Source organism: Helianthus annuus, chromosome 9 (assembly GCF_002127325.2).
Source record: "Helianthus annuus cultivar XRQ/B chromosome 9, HanXRQr2.0-SUNRISE, whole genome shotgun sequence".
Taxonomy (NCBI): domain Eukaryota; kingdom Viridiplantae; phylum Streptophyta; class Magnoliopsida; order Asterales; family Asteraceae; genus Helianthus; species Helianthus annuus.
This window is the reverse complement of record NC_035441.2, coordinates 164048172-164068670: the sequence shown is the minus strand read 5'-3', so window position 1 is coordinate 164068670 and position 20499 is coordinate 164048172. Positions and strand designations below refer to the sequence as shown.

General features: G+C 37.0%; 4 protein-coding genes across 7 annotated transcripts; 2 read left to right on the top strand and 2 right to left on the bottom strand.

Moving 5' to 3' along the window:
* Positions 1-96: 96 nt before the first annotated feature.
* LOC110879331 (acyl-CoA-binding domain-containing protein 3) lies at positions 97-2407 on the bottom strand. Of its 3 annotated transcripts, none has more exons than XM_035977798.1 (3): positions 1650-2405; positions 1333-1441; positions 97-380 (listed from the first exon to the last, which is right to left on the bottom strand). In XM_035977798.1, exons 1-3 carry the CDS (start codon positions 2285-2287, stop codon positions 216-218), a joined length of 912 nt encoding a protein of 303 aa, XP_035833691.1. In that variant the 5' UTR covers positions 2288-2405; the 3' UTR covers positions 97-215. The 3 variants fall into 3 exon arrangements, with proteins under 3 accessions (XP_035833691.1, XP_021983463.1, XP_035833692.1); XM_022127771.2 differs by having other exon boundaries at positions 97-420; positions 1650-2403; XM_035977799.1 differs by lacking the exon at positions 97-380 and having other exon boundaries at positions 1333-1452; positions 1650-2407.
* A 1517-nt stretch (positions 2408-3924) lies between these two features.
* On the top strand, positions 3925-4982 carry LOC110879332 (uncharacterized protein At2g23090). The gene is made up of 3 exons (XM_022127772.2): positions 3925-4084; positions 4175-4215; positions 4665-4982. The coding sequence occupies exons 1-3, from the start codon at positions 4009-4011 to the stop codon at positions 4782-4784; spliced, it is 237 nt and encodes a 78-aa protein (XP_021983464.1). The 5' UTR covers positions 3925-4008; the 3' UTR covers positions 4785-4982.
* Positions 4983-5600: 618 nt separating this feature from the next.
* Positions 5601-9400, bottom strand: LOC110879333 (transcription initiation factor TFIID subunit 4b). 2 transcript variants are annotated; one of them, XM_022127773.2, is made up of 13 exons: positions 9105-9400; positions 8907-8979; positions 8598-8731; positions 8407-8508; positions 7843-8276; positions 7666-7753; positions 7302-7437; positions 7131-7186; positions 6991-7047; positions 6771-6911; positions 6404-6671; positions 6179-6292; positions 5601-5945 (listed from the first exon to the last, which is right to left on the bottom strand). In XM_022127773.2, the coding sequence occupies exons 1-12, from the start codon at positions 9153-9155 to the stop codon at positions 6186-6188; spliced, it is 1647 nt and encodes a 548-aa protein (XP_021983465.1). In that variant the 5' UTR covers positions 9156-9400; the 3' UTR covers positions 5601-5945; positions 6179-6185. The 2 variants fall into 2 exon arrangements, with proteins under 2 accessions (XP_021983465.1, XP_035833690.1); XM_035977797.1 differs by having other exon boundaries at positions 5744-5945; positions 8598-8813.
* Positions 9401-19055: 9655 nt separating this feature from the next.
* On the top strand, positions 19056-20499 carry LOC110879334. Its single transcript, XM_022127774.2, has 3 exons — positions 19056-19456; positions 19939-20006; positions 20088-20499. The coding sequence occupies exons 1-3, from the start codon at positions 19375-19377 to the stop codon at positions 20277-20279; spliced, it is 342 nt and encodes a 113-aa protein (XP_021983466.1). The 5' UTR covers positions 19056-19374; the 3' UTR covers positions 20280-20499.

The window sequence follows — 20499 nt, the reverse complement described above, 5'->3', positions numbered from 1 at the left end:
TCTCTATTAATCATGTAATCGTATTGTATTACTTATTGGTACTAATAAGTAGTAAGCCTTTTGATGATTCTAACACAGACCAAAACAGTTCCTAAAAGTGTTGAATATTGTTATTTATTATATCATACGCAATATTCTTTTAATTGTTACAGCCTTGATGCAGACCCCTAACGTCAATGCAATCAATCTATACAAATAATCGATAATTCACTTCCCTATACATAAATAATCAAACCACAATCATACAGTTGAACACACCATACTAGAATATTGTAAAATGATACCGTAAATTTCATAAATCGGCCTCCATTTCTTGCAGCAAAAGAATTGTAAGCTTTAGCAGCATAACTAAATAGCCTTGCTTTTGGGCAATCTAAACCCTGAAGATTAGGTGGGAAATTACAGAAGTCAGTGTTTATCCTGAAATAGTCAAACAAGTCAAAGTCAGATACTCTGCTTCGTTTCTTTGATCAAATATCATACCAGTAACGAACTAGATATGCTGTCCCATTTACGGAAAATTTTAAATACTAATACTTAACCTAATCTTCCAAATTAACAAGTTCCATTTGCCATGTCAGATAAAAAGAAAAGTCAGTACCGACACGTCAACTGCCACATCATATCATTTTGACCCACAGGTCCCGTTACTCACATTACCCTAAATCGAAATCTTTAGTTACCATAAAAAAAATTAAGACCCAAAATAGAAATTTGACCAAGTTGTTTACTTCATTATGTTATCAGCCTTTTTTACAAAGATTTCTTTCGCCAACTTGCTAGTTTCTTCAAATTGTTTTATTTAGATTTTAACCTCTTGGAACACGTTCATTTCCGTATAGTAAAGGGTTCTTACATCAATTTATCAATCACATCTCAAATAATGCATAAACCTCTCTTGTCATTGCAACCCGAACTTATAATGCATAAAACAGTTTTGATGGATACAACACTCTCATGCCTATTTCATAGACAAATACGGCTTCAATTTCATCCTATATCATACCCAAAATGCTCTAACGCAACAGTTTGACTTTCACAAAAGCCAATTGTTCTGTATCTTCATCTAAATCTCGATATAAAGTTTATAAACACGTGTTATGCAGCAATGCAGCATATCTAGTTGCAATACATTCATTAACCATAACTAATCATCCAAAACAATTAATCCTTTAGTATAGCATTTCTTGTATTAAAATCATAGCATTCAAATCAAGAACACAGTTTGACTTCAAATAAAAGTCAACTGTAACTCTGTAACTTCCTTCAATTCCACTAAATCAAAACATGATCAAATATCACATATTTGTAAATTAAAACATCAACACTTACAAAAGAATGAATCCCTTGAGACCATCCAGGAGCCACCTCCGAAAGAAGAGCTATATACTTCTCCATAGCCACATCCGGATTCATATTCCCAAGCTTTTGCCACGAATTCCTTGTACAATTCTATCCATCAGTTCATCTTTGTTCAAAAAATTTAAATCAAAAACAAAATACAACACATTTCATTAAGGCGCCACTACCATACAATATTAATGATCCCTTTTATTAATCATACTCAAACTCATTATGGCATTAGCCCGTAATTAAGCAAGTAATCGTAAACATACAAAACATATCAACAACATTAACTTCAGTTATACCATTTAGCTCGAGCGGAGACCTTTAGAGCCATCGGCTGAGCTTCACGACAAGGACCTTCAGTCGCAACTTTATGAAGCGCGTACAACTGCATCTGCACATCACTTCCTAAACTCTGCAAACCATCATTCAATTTCCCATAATCTGCAGCCATAGCAAACACTTTCTCCAAATCACTCCTCTCAACCCCTTCCCAATCATCATCCGACGAATCATCTTCTTCCGAAATCAATCCTTCTTTCTCCTTCTCAGCTTCATCAATTCCATCATCACACAACAACTTCATACACACATTTTCTTCACAAATCACCCTTCCTTCATCTACTTTTGCGCTATTAACATCACAATCATCTTCAATTTCGCTACAATTCTTCTCGAAAACGATTGATTCCGCTTCCGATTGACCGGCAACAGCCTTATTGACAACAAATTCATCATGATCAACAGCAAATCGAACTTTCTTCGTACCTTTTCTTTTACTGACACTCTTATCTGTCTTACTAGACTTCAAATCATCCTCTAAAGCGTCACGAATGCTTCTATTTTGACGATGATCTGTTGCTACCGCAGCAGAAGCGAGCTTTGCGATCAGGACTATGAACGCAAAAGCTGCGATAATTGTCATGAACAGCGTCTCCATTGATGGAAGGTAAACGTAAAAGTATAGGGTTTTATATGAGGGATAAAATGAAGGTTGAGGAAGAAGATGAAAGATTTAGTTGTCAGAGATGAGGGCAAAGCATATTCTTGCTTTTTCTTACGTGGGTTACCTTTATTGAATTTTAAATTTTGCTATTTTTATTATTATTTTTGTGTGGGGTCGAATTAGAGTTTGTTATTTTCGTTATGCGTGTGCCGCCCGCCAATTATTGATTCATTTGAATTTTATTTGGTTAGTATGCCATCACGACTTGGATTGAGTTTGACTTGGTTAACAACTATTGATGTGTTGTCGGAGCAGCCCAACCTTTATGAGTCGTGTATCGGGTGTAAGTAAGTCAAGTTATTTATAAACTATTGCAAAAATTTGGGTTTTATTACTGGGTTTGCTGTTAAACTGATCATCTTATCAGTACTAGTTAGACAGAGATAATGTTATAAATAGTTTTCAAAGTTTAAAATACAACTATATAATTTGGGTTTTGTAATTGGGTTTGCTGTTAAACTGATCACCTTATCAGTACTTGATTAGACAGAGATAACGTTATAAAGTGTTTTTTAAAGAGGTTTTGAATTTGATGTAACAGCTGAGGTAGTGGTTTAGCGTTGTGGATGCTTTTGATTGTCTTAAACGATGATAGATCCGTGAGACCAACCCGTAAGCTATAGTATATGGTGTGGAGGCTCGGGAACCCGAACCGTCTGTAATGTATAGGTCGTTTTTTCTTCTACACATAAGTAACCCCTTACCCTAATGCATCAAAACTTCAATGGTCTTTAACCTTCCAAATTATAACTACTCTTTATTTTTATCTGTAATAATCAAATTATTTTCAATAATAAACTAACTACTTTACTTTTCCATACCGTACACTGTATATACGCACACTTAAATCATATACAAATACTTTAGAAAAAAACCTCTTAATTTTATGGAAGATTACAATTTTTTAAAAGTTTAAACACAGTTGACACCTAATTTTTACAAATTATAAGTATTTAAAAATAAAAATTTTGTTTTTGGATTTTCATAAACAGAAAATTTCGGTTTGGATATACATCTGTGTAAAATCTCAAAAACAATCCAACTTAAGGGGTAAGGCCAAATTTAATAATACATGAATACGTGGTCTTGACATCACAACTACATTATTCTAAGTAAATAATGCGTGTACTGGACTGGACTTATCTATTGATGTTTGTCACGAATCAATAATAATAATATAATAACATTTAAAAGAGTAAATTGCCAAAATCGTCTCTGAGATTTGGGTATATTTGTCATTTTCATCCAAAACAAATTTTTTTTACAATATAGTCCTTTATTTTTTGGATTTTTTGTCATTTTCATCCAAACATATAATTTGTTTTATTTTTTCTATCAAACATTTGAATGAAAATGGCAAACAATCCCAAATTTCAGGGATGATTTTCGCAAAAGAGTCAGACGTTTGGATGAAAATGACAAAAAATCCAAAAAATAAAGGTCTATATGGTACAAAAAAAAAGGTTTTATATGAATGGCAAACATGCCCAAATCTCAAGAAACGATTTTGGCAATTTACTCTATTCGAAAAGAAAACAAGGTTAAAAAATTAAAAAATAACAAACATCTAAAAATGTTGAGTATAAATAGTAATACCGAGCGAGCGAGCTGCACCAAATCGCAGAATTAGGGTTTGTATTTGAGTGCAGAATAGAATGGGTGGGGGAAATGCTCAGAAGTCGAAGATGGCCCGTGAAAAGAACTTAGAAAAAGCCAAAGCTGCTGCCAAAGGTACAATTTTCCCCAACCTTTTTATTCTTCCGATCGATCATGTGTTTGATCTTTTTAATCAGCTGTTTGATTTTTTCTTTTTCTTTGCAGGAAGTCAGCTTGAAGCCAACAAGAAAGCCATGAACATCCAGGTTAACTAACTTTTCATCTGTTGAATCATTCATTAGCAGTAATATTATTATTTTCATTTTGAAAATTACAAGTTTTGTTGATATTTCTTCTTACAGATTTTGTCAAATTACTTTACTTGCTGCTCTCTTCTGATACTTGATTCTCTGATACTCATTTACACTTCTTTTTAACTTAGCTTAAGATCTTAATTTGTTGTGTTTATATTAGTTTTGCTGTCTGTTTGGCTAGATATTAAGCAATTTCTTGAGGCCAAGTGTTATGTTTTAACGCCCACCACCGCCACATCAGCCCATAGGAGGCGTGAGTGTGGCCGGTATGTGTGTGGAGTTAACGCCACATGGCATAGGGCGTTAACGCATAACACATAGTCTCAATGTGTAATGAATGATGTGGCCATTGGCAAATGTTTGTGGTTGAAATTTTGTTGGGGCTGATTGTTGAATATCAGTGCAAGGTGTGCATGCAAACTTTCATCTGCACGACTTCCGAGGTGAAATGCAGGGAACATGCTGAAGCAAAACATCCAAAAGCTGATGTGTACACTTGTTTCCCTCATCTGAAGAAATGATATGGATGATGCCACTGAGGTTTGAAGGTTTTCAAGTGTGATTGTGTTACACAGTATGTTTATAATATCTCATCAACTTGTATCTCTTGTGATCTTTGTGTTGTTTCAAATGTTAGTAAAAAGGGTACCACCTGCAGGTTCCAATGTTTGGAATAATTGCATGAAATTACTAACTTAACACAATTAGTTTTGATAATATTATTATTGCCTAGATAGAATAATGATTTTCATCCAAAAATGTGTTTTGGTTGGTTAAAGTTGTGGAGTTGATATTGGAGTAAGAATTCGATCCTGTCAGTTAATGGAAATAAACTTTCCTTCGTACTAGTGATGGGATATGGAGTTGAAATTGGTGTTAGAATTTGATTCCCTCAACTAATGGAATATAACTTGCGGTCGTGCTAGTGATAGAATATGGAACGTTTAAAACATTTACTAGAAAGCGTCCACTGATCACTAAACGTCTACAACTCTGAGAGAAAACGCATTCAAGTGCTACTGCGCCATTACCACCATCATCCCTACATGATCACATCCTTGTTTGTCAGGAACCCTAACAAGAGGACATCAACCCTAATCTGGACACACTTGTTCGTGTCATGTTTCTGATCTGTTGTTTGGTATTCATTTATGAATATGAATGATGTGTGATAACTGATAACTTGGTAACAATCTACACAGCCAATAACATCATATATAAGAAAATATCAATAAGTAACTTGATATAACTTGTTCATTAGATTTTTTCTCCTTGAATAAGAAAATATTAAAAATGTATAATATAAAACATTCCCATAATAAGAATAATAATAATAATAATAGAAATACAACTTTATTATAAAATGCAATAACTATTTCAATTCCTTTACAGTTTTATGGTTCAAACATGGGACTCAGAGTTCAGTAGCATTTTTTAAGGATTTCACCTGCAACCCACCTTACCATCAAAACATAAAACAGGTTCAAAACACATTATACTATAGCAACAGATATCTGAATTGCAACCAAAAACAAGAAGTGAAAACAACATTCATGTAAAACGTTACTTTCATTTCTATCTACTTCTCTAACCCTATCATCTTCAGTTACTTCTTTTCTTAACAAAAAATCCTCTCAACAAATCAACTTCCGTGGACGAATGCATCTGATGGTGAACTAAACCTGCCAATTCATATACAAACGTATGTCTAAATATTACTCACCAAATAAACATGTGTGCAAATAAACGAAAAATCAAACGAGTTTTTGTACATAACGTGTTTCTTTAATTTCAGGGGAGATGATTGAGAAGTAACAAATATCACATTCATATCAATTTTTAAAAAACTTTTTAAGAATGGAAGTAGGAATGTTTTATTTATACAAACTGAACGAGTTATGCTTCCAAGACTAACCAAGAATTTAGACTTGTTCATAGAGGTGATGTATTAGTGTGGATCTTGACATCTGAATCTCCCTTGTTAGAACAGACATTACATCCTTCACCGAAACAGTACGAGGTAATGGACCTGTTACACATGTAACACAACTCACTTGTAAGAACCACAAGTTCCAGAATAATTAAATTTGTCGTTATACATTGACTAAACCAAATAAAAGAGAGGATTCTAAGTTCTAACCACAATTAGCAGTGACAGGACCCGAACTCCGCTCTGTATCTGGATTATCTTTAGTAGAGTTTCTCTCAGAAGTTGGCACGAGCTTAGGCCCAAGCCCAAGCCCAAGCCCAACACCTAAACTTGGGTGAGAAGCAGCCGCTGCATTAGACCCACTTTCTTGTTTCTGACGGGCCCGCTCAGCCTTTAGTTGCCATTTTAACAGCATGTCATCTCCTCCTACAGCCGCCCGTGCAGCAACATTTGCAGCTGTGGTCTGCTCTTTGTTTACCTTCAAATATACAACTCTCTTTTACAAATTTACTATATTAACTTCATATAGTTCCAAAACAAATGTGTGTATGTGTGTGTGTGTGTGTGTGACACTTGCCTCAGCAGCTCTTTTGAGTTTATCAGCATCAGCGTGTGTTTCCTCCCATTCTTCCCGAGCCTTTTGATTTAATAACATGATTTGTTGTCGAATGTCTGATGTGATTACAGTTCGGTGTCTTGGCTTCTCCATATCGACCCTCTAAATTATTATTTTTTTGGAAAAAATAATAAGTTCGAATTTATAAACTGAGAGAAGATATGAAACACATAATAATTACCTGTTTCGAAAGTCTAATGAGGTTGGTAATCAATCCATGAATTCTTTCCTCTACACACTGGATACCAAGTTGCATAATATTATAATAATACAATTGTTTAATGACCAATTAATTATAAGGTAAGGTAACTTGAAACTCACGTGTGACATGCACCGCTCCACATCATTGCTTTTGTTCTTGACACCACACTTTGCCACTATAAAGCATTTATTATAATACCTAAACTGTAAGCTACATTCTGTTGAGGTTGTATGTGCATAAATTGCGTTACATACTATTATAATATAATTATCAATAATTTAAATCTTAACTGATTTCCGCCACTTTCTTCTGGAGTGGAACTTTATGTAAAAACAGTCTTTCTTCTTCTTCTTGAACAAGCTTTCTAGTAGCTTCTGAAACGTGACTCTCTTCCTTGAATCCGAAAAATAGTTGTTCCTCCTCTTCCTAGTGACCAACATCATCACAGGGATAGATACCGAATTAATCGATGAATTAAGTATTTATTAAACAAAGTTGAAGAATGGACAAAGAGTGTTTGTGGACCATTTTGACACACGTTAAAAAATACCCTTTTTGACCTGTACCGAACCCAGCTGACCCGCACAACATACCACCTCTTTTTATCCTGAATTATACATGATTCAGCATCCATGATACGGGAAGAAAACATACCCGTAAATTCACCCCACTGACAGCAGTCACATCGTTAAATTGCTCAATACTTTGATCCGAAAATGCACCACACACTTTTTGCTTCTTACTGATATACACCAACATAAGACAAGAACTACATAATCGAAAAGAGTAAAAAGTAAATCATATAGAAGTTTAATAGAAAAGTCAAACTACCTTAGTGAAGAAACATGTGGTACTTCCAATGGTTTTTTATGGGCAACAGTTGACTTTTTCGGGGGAGTCTTTGCATTACTTCCAGCCGCAGATGACAAGTTTACATGTGGTAAATTACTTGTGAAATGAGTGGGACCACCCCCCTGCATTCTGATTGGATGAACCGGACCGTGGCTCATTTGTAAAGACAGTGAGGACATATTCGTATTTGGACTAGCACCCGTGTGATAATTACCACTAGGATGTCCATACGCAGAAAAAGATGATTGCGGAAAGCCCATATGTTGTACTCCATGTGAATCTGATCGGTGTTCCAACAATCGTGTTTGCTGAGATTTGTTTTCCATAGGTGGAGTGTTTGGATCCGATGAACGATGGATAGATGATGTGGCAACATACGCAGATGAATTTGGGGCATTTAGTTTAGCAGAAAGCTGAGCAGGATGAGAAAATCAGAAAACAACGAGTTATGTCCTATATTTACAACCATAACACCTAAAATGAAGAAAAATTCCATGAAAGGCGTAGGAAATGAAAACATACGACAAATATGTTTTCGTTTACCTGCCCACGTTGTTGTAACTTGTAGAGTGCCATCTTAATCATATGTTCCCCTACAATAGTCCGCATGAGCCGAACAAATTCGTTTTTGTCAATCCTATTACTCTGTGAACAACATTACCATTTAGCACGGCAACAATTTGATAAAACAGATTAATGTTGCTAAAGGATCACCCGTAAATCCGTAATTATACCTTCAATCGATTATACAGATCCTGGAGTTGCATAGCCCTGTCTTTATTAAGTTGTGATTGTATCTCAGGGAGCAAAAGACCAAATGGCACCTGCGTGCCAGCCCGCTGATTCATCGCATTAGCCGCTTCCCCTCCTGTTGTCATATCTACCTGATTACTCATTCTTTGCAACTCACATTCAGTCTCTAGGTTTTGTGTTATATTTTGAACATACAACTAGTTGAAATATGATGATTTTTAGGTTACTTTATGCATCGTTGCTTATTTGACATCAAAATTAAAATCGAAAAACAGTACACGAATATATACCAAGGCCTTCAATATCTCTGTTTAGGGCAGCGGTAATTGCCTCCACGTCAGCCGCTGAATGCATTGTTTCGTCCTGCGAACATGAAATTCACGTCGGTATTGACAAAACGATCACAAATTTCACAACAAATGTTGGAGATTATGGAAGAAAACACACACACACACACACAAACGTAGAGAAGTGTATAGGTATATGACCTCGTCTTCGTCAAGAAATTTCGTTATGAAAGAATTCATTGGCGGGTGCATATGATTTGCCAAATTGTGGTTTGATGTTGGTGAAATCCGTTCGGTGATGATGATGATCAGCGCAGAAGATGATCAACTGGTTCTTCAACTTGGTTTCAAAATAAGGGTTGTTCAATTTTTCATTATTTTACGTTCTTGTGATTTTAGATTTTCTATCTTCATTTTTGGTTCGCTTAATAATTTCTACACAAAATTACGATTTTTTCCTACGTATATTTGAGCCTCAGAAGATCTTGACGGCAACCTGAAAGATCACAATAAGAGAAGAGAGACAACACACCGTTAGCCTCGTTATAGGGAGGGGGTCTTTCTGTGACTAAGCTCGGGCGTGAGAATAAGTATGAAAAATTGGAAGTAAGGAGAAGAAGGGAGAAGTTTTAGAGAGAGAAAGTAGCGATTACCTTTGCGGAAGATCCTTGTGGGGTATTTATACCTTTTGGGTATGCTGACGTGGCGAGGTAGTTATGGCCGAACCAGTCACCGTCAGGCGGTTAGAGTTGTGGGCCCCGAGTTAGTTATGGAAGATCCTTTAGGTCGATCGTTCTAGTGTAGTTCGTCCGACTTGGTCCAATGGCGTCTTTCCTTCGGTGACTATGGTTCGACCCTTGGCGAGGGGGACAATCGGTTCGGTGACTATGTTCGGTCCGGTCTAGCACGTATTCTCATCAAGTCCCGCTAGTTCGTGGCGTTTATTTAATAAAGTTACGAACTAGTCTCGAGGCGTAGTTCGGTTTTTCGTTTGGGCGGTTTATTTAAATTTCGTTTATTTAATAAAGTTACGAAAGAGAAGAACTATGAATTACCTAGAAGGAGTAAAAAGAAATAATTTAGTTATGATTTTTAAGGTTTTTAATTAAAACGACGTAATTATAAGAGGTTTCACATTTAAGCATAGACTCATATTCACTTTCCCTATTTATGTAGTGCATACCTTAAAATTAAGTGTAGGAAAAATTATAAGTTTTGTCATTTATCTTTATACCACTTTTCAGGCGGTGTCCTTTTTAACGAATGTTGACAGACGGTGTCCTTTACTAGGTATTTTGTTGCAAGTTTAGTCCTTTACACCTAACCCAGTTAAAAAACCCTGTTAATTAAACCAATCCTTATTTAAAACATAAATATTACTAAAATGCCGATCGGTTATGGTTATGGTTTTTGGTCAAAACCGACCCAAACCGACCCATGCACACCCCTATGTAACACCTCGTAAAATCATGTCCAATGATGTGGTGACACGTGTAATGAACCCTAATAAAGTCAAACGTTGACTATGAGGGACTAATTTTGTCAAAAATCGAAAACCTTGATTGTAGAAGGATTGAAAGTGTCAACATGCCTAAACTAGGCCTCTGAGTGACCTTATACGGTGTCCGTATTCTCAATTGAGCCACTTGTTGGACGAGAGGAGCCGTTTGCGTAATTATGTGAAAGTTTGCGCGTCGAAGGGTTAAAAGTGTCAACATGTTAATTCTGACCTCTGAGTGACCTTTTAACAAACCGAGAGCTTCATTATGGTTCATCATATTCTCGGGAATGCCTAATATTGGATATGCAAGGCTTTTATGCCAATAAGTGAAGTTATGCGCAAGTTTGAAAGTTAGAGGGGTTAAAAGCGTCAATTATAGCTCTGAATGACCTTTTAACGAACCCGAAGCATCGTGATGTATTATAATACTCTCAAGAATGCCTAACATGGACTACATAAGGCTTTGATGCTATTAAACGATGATATGCGCAAGTTTGCGCATTAGAGGGACCAATAGCGTCAACTTTTGAATTTACACCTCTCGGTGACCATTCAAGCCAACGGGAGCATATTAACAATTAAACACATGCTTGGGAATACCTGTTATGGGCCATGGAAGGCTCGGATATAATTAAATGACATTTTGCGCTAGTTTGTGCAATTAAAAGACTAATTGCGTCAACTGCAAAAATATACCGCTTCGTGTGGTATCGAACCTTCCGGAATATGATCATAAGTTAAACATGCCTTAAATAACCTAAACATAGCTTATAAATAAGCTTTGAATGGTTTGGTGTATGAAAATATGCTTATTTGATCTTACAGGGACTAAAAGTGTCAAAAACGGCGTAAATTTGCATTTACGCGCATATCTTACGTTCTGGCCACATCTGGACATCCAAAATTTTTGTACACACTAAAATATTTTTATTTTAGTGATCGGCATGCAAAAATTGCATTCGTCGCGTAATTTGGATCGTTTTTCGCGTCCGTTCGTGTTTCGTCGTAATTCGACGAATAACGTGACCGTACGACCAAACGAGCCGACATCTAGCATGTTTTTGAGCATATCTCATGTCCCCTATGTTTAGGCATCATATTGAAACCTTGAAATGAGGTTAACAGGCCTCAAATAAGTCAGAATGACATCTATCGAGATCAAGGACTAAAACTGTCAAAATGATAAAACCGAGACAAGGGTCATTTCTGTTAATCTGCTGACGGTTGTCTGGACTAAGCATTGTCTCGATTCACGACCAGGCCCGACTCGTTGATCACGGGCTGCTAAAGCAGAAACATATCAGCTGATTGAGCTATTGAGCGTGCAAATGAAAGACAGGGACCAGTTCTGCATTTTTCGCCAAACTTATAAGCTGGGCCAGACTTCCAGGCGGGCCGCGTGGGCCTGGGCCACCTGATTGCGCGGGCCGCGTAAACGAACAGCAGCAGCGACAGATGCTGTTTGCTGTTTTGTTGTTTCCTTGGAGCCCAAGCAAAATCTCTAAACCATCTAGAGGGAAACTAGCAGCTGGTTAATTGTTTTAGAAACCTGCTATACACATGTAATGATCTGATTAACTCACTAAACACATGTCTTGATCCTAATTCCTAACCAAAAACTATATATAGAGCTTAAACCATTCATTTCAACTTGCACCTCCTTTCCTTATCTCTCACATCTTCTGAATCTGGAACTTCCAAAGCTAATTGGAGCTTATATTTTTGTAGAAAAGATAGCATGGACCCTTTGTAAGTGCCTTAGCCCACTCACTAGTTCAGTTTTATGTTCTATCAACCGAAAAGTCAAGTTATCGTAAATTAACTTTGACTTTCGGATTAAACTCTCATGGTCTAGCCACTGATCGAATTGAACTTGGGTTTGTGACCATATTTAGGTAGGTGATTAACCCCTGAAAGGGCACCTCCTAATTCCTTCGTTTGCCTAGTTAATTGTCGGGTCAAACCATTTAGGTAAAAAGTCAAACTTGGCAGATTGTGCATATTAATTAAAACCATAGATGCAGATGCTATAAATTATATTTTTACACTCTAATAGCTTGGTAATTACTATTAGAACCTGTCTAAGCTGGTCCAACCCAACGATTATGAGTTTAAGGTCGGTTCGCAACCGAAAGTCGCAAAAGCTTGACTTTGCTTTGACTTTTCAGTTCTGACCCGATTAAGCTTGATTCTTCCATGTTTTAAGCTTCCATTAGGACCATATTATTCAGTAGTATAACCCTCTTGAGTTATATGGCATGGTTCCTTGTGGTTTGAATTATACGCTAGTTTCCGCTATTATGCTTATAAACGCCCATTTTGCCCTTTTGACATAAGGATGAGATTTTTAGAAATGTGAGAGGGGAAAAAAAACCTTGGTTACTGATATATAAGCTTGTCCCGAAAATTTGACATCAGTTCTTGGTTCCAAATAGGAGTTATGCTCGATATCGTAACTAGAAGCTTTTAACTAAGTAAATTGCGATATCTTGCATAAAGCATGTTTAAACTTAGATTTTAACCCAAAACTCATTACCTACTGTTAAGATATTATTTTTAGGGATTGTTGGAGTTATTGATCAGATTATAAACTGATCATATCATAGAGTTCTTGTATTATTCGGTAAATGACGATAATAACCTTTTCATGCATAAAATGAGATTTACAAATGATTTGAATGCCAAATCTTTTACTACTGATTTCATATATTTAATAAATTATTTTGAGCATTCAAAACTGATCAAAATCTCTGATTTCCATAAAACCCCTTAATTATCGTCAATTAGCGATTTTTACGCTATTTAGGTGCATAGTATGGTTTTAAACCATAATTAACACCTAAGACTTGTTACCTACTAAATTTTTAAACAAATTTTAATATCATTACAGTAGGTATAAGTTATGAACTCAGGTTTCCAAAAATGCCCTTTAAAGCCTATGTGAAATGACCAAAATGCCCTTTCGGGACATAGTTTGGTCATAAATAGTAAATTTCACATATGTGTAATATGTTACTGATGTAATGAGATAAATTAAATATTTTTACTGATTAGAAAGGACCAGAACTACAATTTGTTATAAAATCTCTTTTAAAAGTATTAAAGTTTACCAAAATGCCCTTACGGGACTTAAATGGTTTTAAATACTTTTTGGGGCATATATGTTGACATCCTACTGATGTATTGACGTATTCTTAGCATGATAACATATGGAACTTGTATATGATTCATTTGGTTACCCGTTACGCATTTTACGCGTTCGGATCGGTTTATTTAACTAGTTTACATATGTTTGCCGAAACGGGTTTAACCTTATCGTTTTTGTCTCAAAATCCGGAATGTGTTTAGTTTACCCATATTATACAAGTATCCAAACTTGTTGGGTCTAAATAACATTCTATTCCGGTCATCGCTTAATCTAGCGTGTCGTACCGCGTTAAGATACTTTAAGCTAGTCGGTTTAAGTCTACGACTTAAATAAAGACCGTTAGCATTCTGAATTGGTTATATATTACCATCACTCCAGACTAGAGCCACCCGGTAAAAGCTACCTGCATTTAGATAGATTGGATACGACTGAGTTATTTTGCTGTGAATCAAGTATTAGCTCAGGTAAATACTTTTAACTCTTTTTCCCTTATACGGGCTTGGGATACGGTAGATTAATACCGCTTGGTCGGGTGTGGATCAATCAAATGCCGGATTGTGGCTAGTAAATCCACAAAACCTGTTTTGATACTGTTTTGTTGATAGCTTAAACATTTGGGGTTAACGACCGTGTCCTGGATATATCCTTGGCTCATTCATTTGTAAATGGCCACGACCTATGCGCAGGGTGTAGGCATACACCGAAAAGATGCCAATTAAAAATTATTAATTACCCACAAGTTGGGGATAACTACTTTATGGGTTTTAAAAGTGGTGTGTCGTTTAATCATGTCTCAGTCTCTGTACTGGGCCCCAGATGTGCGGTAAACATGTAATTCAGTATACAAGATTTTTATTATGAATTGTCCCAAGTTATAAAAGGTTTTGCGCCTTGTGCACTTAAATCAATTTTCATAAACTCCTTTCAAATGAGTCGGTTAAATTGTATTTACCAGTGAAAACTGACGTACTTTCAAAAGGCTAAGTGGCAGGTACTACTCGTAATAGGCTTGGAGCTGCTCGGTGTCGAAAAAGAGGATCTTGTAAATCCTTAAAGATGCCATAAAGTCTGCTAAACTTCATTTTATATATTCTGTAATGATCCTCCTGTGGATTGATATTACAGACTCGTCTATAATAAATACTATGATATTTTCAGACAATTGAGTTTGTAATAATATTTTATATTCCAAGACTTCCGCTGTGCTATTCTGTGTATGTTTGACCATGATGACATCAACTACGTCACGATACTTCCCACCGGGCCCACCGGTGACATGTGGAAATATCGGGGTGTGACATTTTGATTGAGGGGAAATTGAGGGCTTTTGAGAGGGAGAGAGAGGCGGGGTGATGGTGGGTGGGGAGGAGAGAGAAGCGGTGGAGAGAGACGGTAGAGAAGGTGGAGGAGAGAGAGGAAGCCATGGTGGTTTTTTGATGGAATAGGATGAAGGAGATGGGTAGATAAGGAAAGTGAAGGTTTTGAGAAAGAGGAGTGTTCAAGATCTGATCTTTTGAAGAGAGAGAGAGAGAGTGTTAATTTATATATATATATATTTTAATTTAATTAATTTAATTTTAGAGTAAAGTTACCAACTTACCCTCATGTGCAAGGCACATGTTATACTTAACTGAAAATTTTGACAAGGTTAGTGCTAAAGGACGTAAGGTGTAATGAGTTTTACAAATAAAGGATTGTGCCTGTAATTATTGAAGTTAAAGGCTATCCATTGCAATCCGATACAAACATAAAGGACGAAAAGTATAATTTACCCTTCCTTTTTTTTTAAGTTTACCACTTCACCAAATGTCTAAACCATTGCCAACACTTTTCACCAATGTTTAAACACTTTTCACTGATTGACGTGGCACACTCTCATTAGTTGATTTTTTAGTTTGCCACTCTAAGTGTTCAACCACTCCTAAGGGTGTACGGTGTGGCATGTGGCAAGGGGCGGCAAACTTGTTTGCCGATCGGCAAACACCGCCGCCAACGTTTTGGCGACGCGGCAAAGCTCACAAATCGGTGACATGTTACCGACTCGGGAAAGTTGGATTGTTTGAAAGTGGGGGCCAGCCTAACGGTAATATTACCGTTTAAATAAAAAAAATATTTTTTCTTTAAAAAATTAAACTATAAATATCAAACCAAACCATTTAACCAAATACCTTCAAATATATACCCAACCAAACCAAAAAATACCACCAATTCTTCCCAAAAATTTACCATACAAAATGGCGGATGAACTCCCGTTATGGTTCCCACCCATGAGTAGCGACAATTCATCCAATAGTAGCATTCTTTTTTTTCAAAATCTCATCGAAGAAGCCGAACTTCAAGATACCGGCACATCTAACCGAAGGAGATATATTGAACGTCAACGTGAGGAAGGGCATGAGACACTCATGGCGGATTATTTTGTCGAAGACCCGAAGTACAACGAAGATATCTTTCGGCATAGGTTCCGTATGTCGAAACGTTTGTTTCTAAAAATTGTGGCCGATGTGGAAGAGAACGACACGTGGTTTGTAGATGCCCCCGATGCGCGAGGTAAGAAGGGCTTTACGCCCTTGCAAAAGGTGACATCGGCTATTAAACAGCTCGCAACTGGAAACACTCCAGACGAGAACGATGAGTACTTGCATATGGCCGAAAGAACTTCCCGCGAGTGCCTAGAATATTTTTGTGACACGGTTTGCAAAATATACGGTCAAGAGTTCTTACGTAGACCGACAAGCCAAGACATGGCACTTTTATACCAAGCTCATGAGGAAAAACATCACCTTCCAGGTATGTTCGGTAGCCTTGATTGCACCCATTTCGTTTGGCGTTTTTGTCCGACAGAGTATCGAGGCCAATATATGCGAGGAGATCATCGATACCCGACTGTTATGCTCGAAGCGGTTGCTTCTCAAGACTTATGGTTTTAGCATGCTTTTGCCGGTCCACCGGGTTCTCAAAACGATATCAATGTTCTACAACAATCTTCGTTATTTTTAACGGAACGAAATGGAACCGCGCCAAAATGTCCATTTCACGTTAACAACCATTTATACAAACGTGGTTATTTGCTCGTGGATGGAATCTACCCTTCGTGGTCCGTGTTTGTGAAGTCGATCCCTTACCCTCACGAAGTAAGCGAAAAGAAATTCAAGAGGCAACATGAGGCGGCAAGAAAAGACGTCGAACGGGCTTTTGGTGTTTTGAAGGCGAAATGGGGTGTATTGAGTCGACCGATGCGAGCAAGATCCGTTAAAAAAATTAGGAGTGTCGTGTACACGTGTATTATTTTACACAACATGATTTTGAAAGATGAAGGAAAGGCGATAGCACCGGTGCACATTCGGGATCCTCCGGTCGAGCCCGCTCTAGACGATACGGTGTTTGGCGAGTTAATGAATGAAGACACGCATTGGAGACTCAAACACGATCTCATAGATCATCTCGCAAGTCAAGATTTACCCCATCTTTTATTCGATTCTGACGAAGACTAGTTTAAATTGTTTCAAGTTAATGTAATTTTATTGTTTTTTAATTTAGTGTAACTTTGATGTTTTTAAATTAATTTATGAAAGTTTATTGTTTTTTAATTTAATGTATTTATTCTACATTTATTAATATTAAATAAAATAGTGCAAAAAAAAATAATAATAAAAGTTTACCACTTCAGCAAGTGTTTAAACCATTGCCAACACTTTTCAGCAAAGTTTAAACACTTTTGCCTGATTGACATGGCGCACTCTGATTGGTCGGTTTTGTAGTTTACCACTCCAAAGTGTTTAACCACTTCTTACACCCTAAGATCCTTATGCCACATGCGACAAGGATTTCTGAGAAAATGCCATCGTTGCTGTAGAACCCCAAAACACCTCTCGATATCCTTTCTCGAAGACTCTTGTAATTTTTTAAAATACTTTCTTTTTTCATCGAACGTTTCAGAAAACGTTTTAACAATAATCGAATACTCCGGGTAGATACCATCGGCCAAGTAGTAGCCATGCTCGTAATCGTTCCCGTTTGCATGAAAACCGGCCTTTGGTATAGTTCCAGAAATGTAGCCCTCTATTAATGGTGAAGCCTCTAACGTATTAATATCGTTAAAACACCCGGCTACACCAAAGAAGGCCGACCAAACCCAAAGGTCGTATGACGCAACAGCTTGTAATACCAAAGTTGGCCCTTTTTTATCACCCCGTGTATGTTGACCTCGCCATGCGGTTGGACAATTATACCAACGCCATTGACGACAATCCAAGCTACCAATCATGCCGGGTATTCCATGCTTTTCTAGATGCACCTCATATATTTTTTGAAGGTCGTTCCAAGTGGGGTGTCTCAAATAACGTTTTCCATATAACTGGCATATACCTAAAATATAATTTAATATACAAAAGTTTTACTAGTAAGCTACTAAAAAATAAATATATAAAAGTAAATAAATAAAAGACAATAAAAATTACCATAGCAAAAATGTTCCAAGCAATCTTGGGTTGTTTTCTCCGCCATCTTCAAATACTCGTCGTTGATGTCGTACGTGTTTCCGTATGATAATACGCGTAAGGCGGATGTGACCTTTTGAATTGAGGTGAAGCCTAGATATCCTCGCGCGTCCATTCTTTGCTTAAAGAAATCATACCTATTTTCCAAATCATTATTAATGCGCAAAAATAACCTTTGGCTCATCCGAAAACGACGTCTAAAAACATTCGGTCCGTGAACCGGTGTCGCATCAAAATAGTCTTTCATCAAACGCTCGTTCGCGGCTTCACGATCTCGCAAGATATAGGTGCGTCGCAAGATGGGTCGTGGAGGGGGAGTAGGCCGAATGTGCTCAAATGCTTGTATCACAAAAGTACATGCACTCGTAACCGCTTCTTCCTCGGCCACGTCTTCGTCGGGCGAAAAAAATTTTCGGTAAATTTCGGTGAAAGTGTCTTCCGACGGGGAACCCATTTTTTTGAATAAGGTGAGACTAGCTTCAACACTTTTTTAAAAATATATAGAGAATGAGAGTTGGAATGTATTGATTTGTAAAAAAATGGAAGAGTAGGAATGTATTTATAGTGGGAAAATAAAAAAAATATTGATTTTTTTTTTTTTAATATATGACCGTTTGACAACGGTCAAAAATTCAAAACATCCATCAAATAACGCCGTGAAAATAATAACGCTGTGAATTTTTTTTTGGGCATAACGCCCTTCGTGTTGGTGTGGCCGGCGCCATACTGGCGCTATGGGGGCATATCACGCCCCAGTACGTATGCTCTTAGCTTGATCGGTAAACTTGATGTTGGCAGTGGTTTACCGAAGCGGTAAAGTGGTTTACAGATTGATTTTGTCGACCACCGTTCACCCTAAATCATTGAAGGGTAGGTCTAGTCACTATCGCTTTTACTACCTGTCATGAAAATCGGGTCCTCGATTCCCTAAATCCAACAAAAAGGTGCATGGTGTTGGTTGTGGAGTCACCAAGTGTTCAAAATCCATGTTCTGCACGGAGTTAGGGCTCGCATTCCATCACCTCTTCTCTCTGTCATGGCATTCAATGCGAATCACCATTACTCCTCATCCTGCAACACAAAGACAAATCACCTTCACATCCTTATTCATCATTAATTACCCCTTCCGTTATCAATGGAGCACCGGCACACTCACATGACCTTCTTCAATACCCTCCTCTCTCTATTTTAATTTATCACCTTCTTTTCTCTCCAATTTTATAAAAGGGGGTTTCGGTTGTTCATGGTTTGACGGGATTCACTGAAAAAGATACTTCTTCATCCTTATTTAACCGTTAAAGAACATAGCAGGGTGTCTCGACCATGAAGGGTTTTGGATTGTGGATTTTGTTCTTGGTGTTTGGAACAGCTTTGCTTGTCGTCTGCTTGTCTTCACTTCCTCCTGGTAATGTATTATATTATCTCCAATGTTTGTTTGTTTGATTGATTTACATTTATGGTTCATTAACTTGTATCTTGTGCTTTTGCACTTGTACTTCTGGAACTTGTCTTTGTTGCAATGTTGCTGATGGAAATATCATATATGTATTGTAGAATTGAATTGCATGTGTGTTGCTTTATACCGATATGTTGTAGTTAATTGTCATTTGAATTTGTCGTTTCTTTTTGGATTGTAAACATATCATTATATAAAACAATGATAAAAATCATTAAAAAATTAGTTGTTATGTTGTATAGAAATTATAATTATACAGAATAATAAACAAGCCGAACTCGAGCTTGAAAATCTAGTCACGAGCTGAGCTCGAGCGTTATAATTAAAGAGAGCTTAAACGAGTAGAGCTCGAGCTCCAATCCAAGTGGGTCAACAAGCCTTTTTTTGTGTAAAAAGGTTTCTATTGACCATTTTCTGATTCTCTTTATCAGGCAGTGATCTTGCCCGTGCCCGACATAAGAAAATCATGGAATTAACAAAGCCAAGCAGGAAACTGAAGGTATACAAATGCAATAATACAAACACATTTGATACACATTATTTTGATTTAAATAATCTAAAGTTCATATATGTTTTACAGGACTATATTCGTGATGAAAGTGACAATGGAGGCATGGGTGTAGACGATTACCTCCCTAATGACCCGGTTCCAAGTTCTAAGGCAATAAAGCCCGGCCCGATCGAGCATGGCACGCCTCTTATGCCTTACATACCGAAGCCCGCGCCTCCTAGTCCCGGGCCAAATGAGTCGGAGTATTTCAGGTTACCTTAGCCTATGTTGGTTTAGTATTGTAATAAGTTGTTAGGAATGGTATGTAATATAATTGGAACACTAGTGGGCATCCCTTTGTTCTTCTATGCTGAATTTGCCCCGAGTTCCAATAGGAAGTGTGACGCATTAAACTCGGATTATGAAAACGGTTGTAGTTTGTGTTTTGAAATGTTATAATGTAACACGTTAGCTGTTTGTTTTATAAGTTGTTGATTATGGT

Excerpts from the sequence above, each read along its gene's own strand:
- LOC110879331 (XM_035977798.1), bottom strand. The coding sequence starts at position 2,287 with ATGGAGACGCTGTTCATGACAATTATCGCAGCTTTTGCGTTCATAGTC. Across the intron at positions 1,442-1,649 it reads GTCTCCGCTCGAGCTAAATG|GAATTCGTGGCAAAAGCTTG; the intron begins GTATAACTGAAG and ends GAATTGTACAAG. Across the intron at positions 381-1,332 it reads CTCAAGGGATTCATTCTTTT|GGTTTAGATTGCCCAAAAGC; the intron begins GTAAGTGTTGAT and ends CCTAATCTTCAG.
- LOC110879332 (XM_022127772.2), top strand. The coding sequence starts at position 4,009 with ATGGGTGGGGGAAATGCTCAGAAGTCGAAGATGGCCCGTGAAAAGAAC. Across the intron at positions 4,085-4,174 it reads AGCCAAAGCTGCTGCCAAAG|GAAGTCAGCTTGAAGCCAAC; the intron begins GTACAATTTTCC and ends TTTTCTTTGCAG. Across the intron at positions 4,216-4,664 it reads AGAAAGCCATGAACATCCAG|TGCAAGGTGTGCATGCAAAC; the intron begins GTTAACTAACTT and ends GTTGAATATCAG.
- LOC110879334 (XM_022127774.2), top strand. The coding sequence starts at position 19,375 with ATGAAGGGTTTTGGATTGTGGATTTTGTTCTTGGTGTTTGGAACAGCT. Across the intron at positions 19,457-19,938 it reads CTTGTCTTCACTTCCTCCTG|GCAGTGATCTTGCCCGTGCC; the intron begins GTAATGTATTAT and ends TCTCTTTATCAG. Across the intron at positions 20,007-20,087 it reads AGCCAAGCAGGAAACTGAAG|GACTATATTCGTGATGAAAG; the intron begins GTATACAAATGC and ends TATGTTTTACAG.
- LOC110879333 (XM_022127773.2), bottom strand. The coding sequence starts at position 9,155 with ATGCACCCGCCAATGAATTCTTTCATAACGAAATTTCTTGACGAAGAC. Across the intron at positions 8,509-8,597 it reads ATCTGTATAATCGATTGAAG|AGTAATAGGATTGACAAAAA; the intron begins GTATAATTACGG and ends TGTTGTTCACAG. Across the intron at positions 7,048-7,130 it reads TGGAGCGGTGCATGTCACAC|TGTGTAGAGGAAAGAATTCA; the intron begins GTGAGTTTCAAG and ends CTTGGTATCCAG.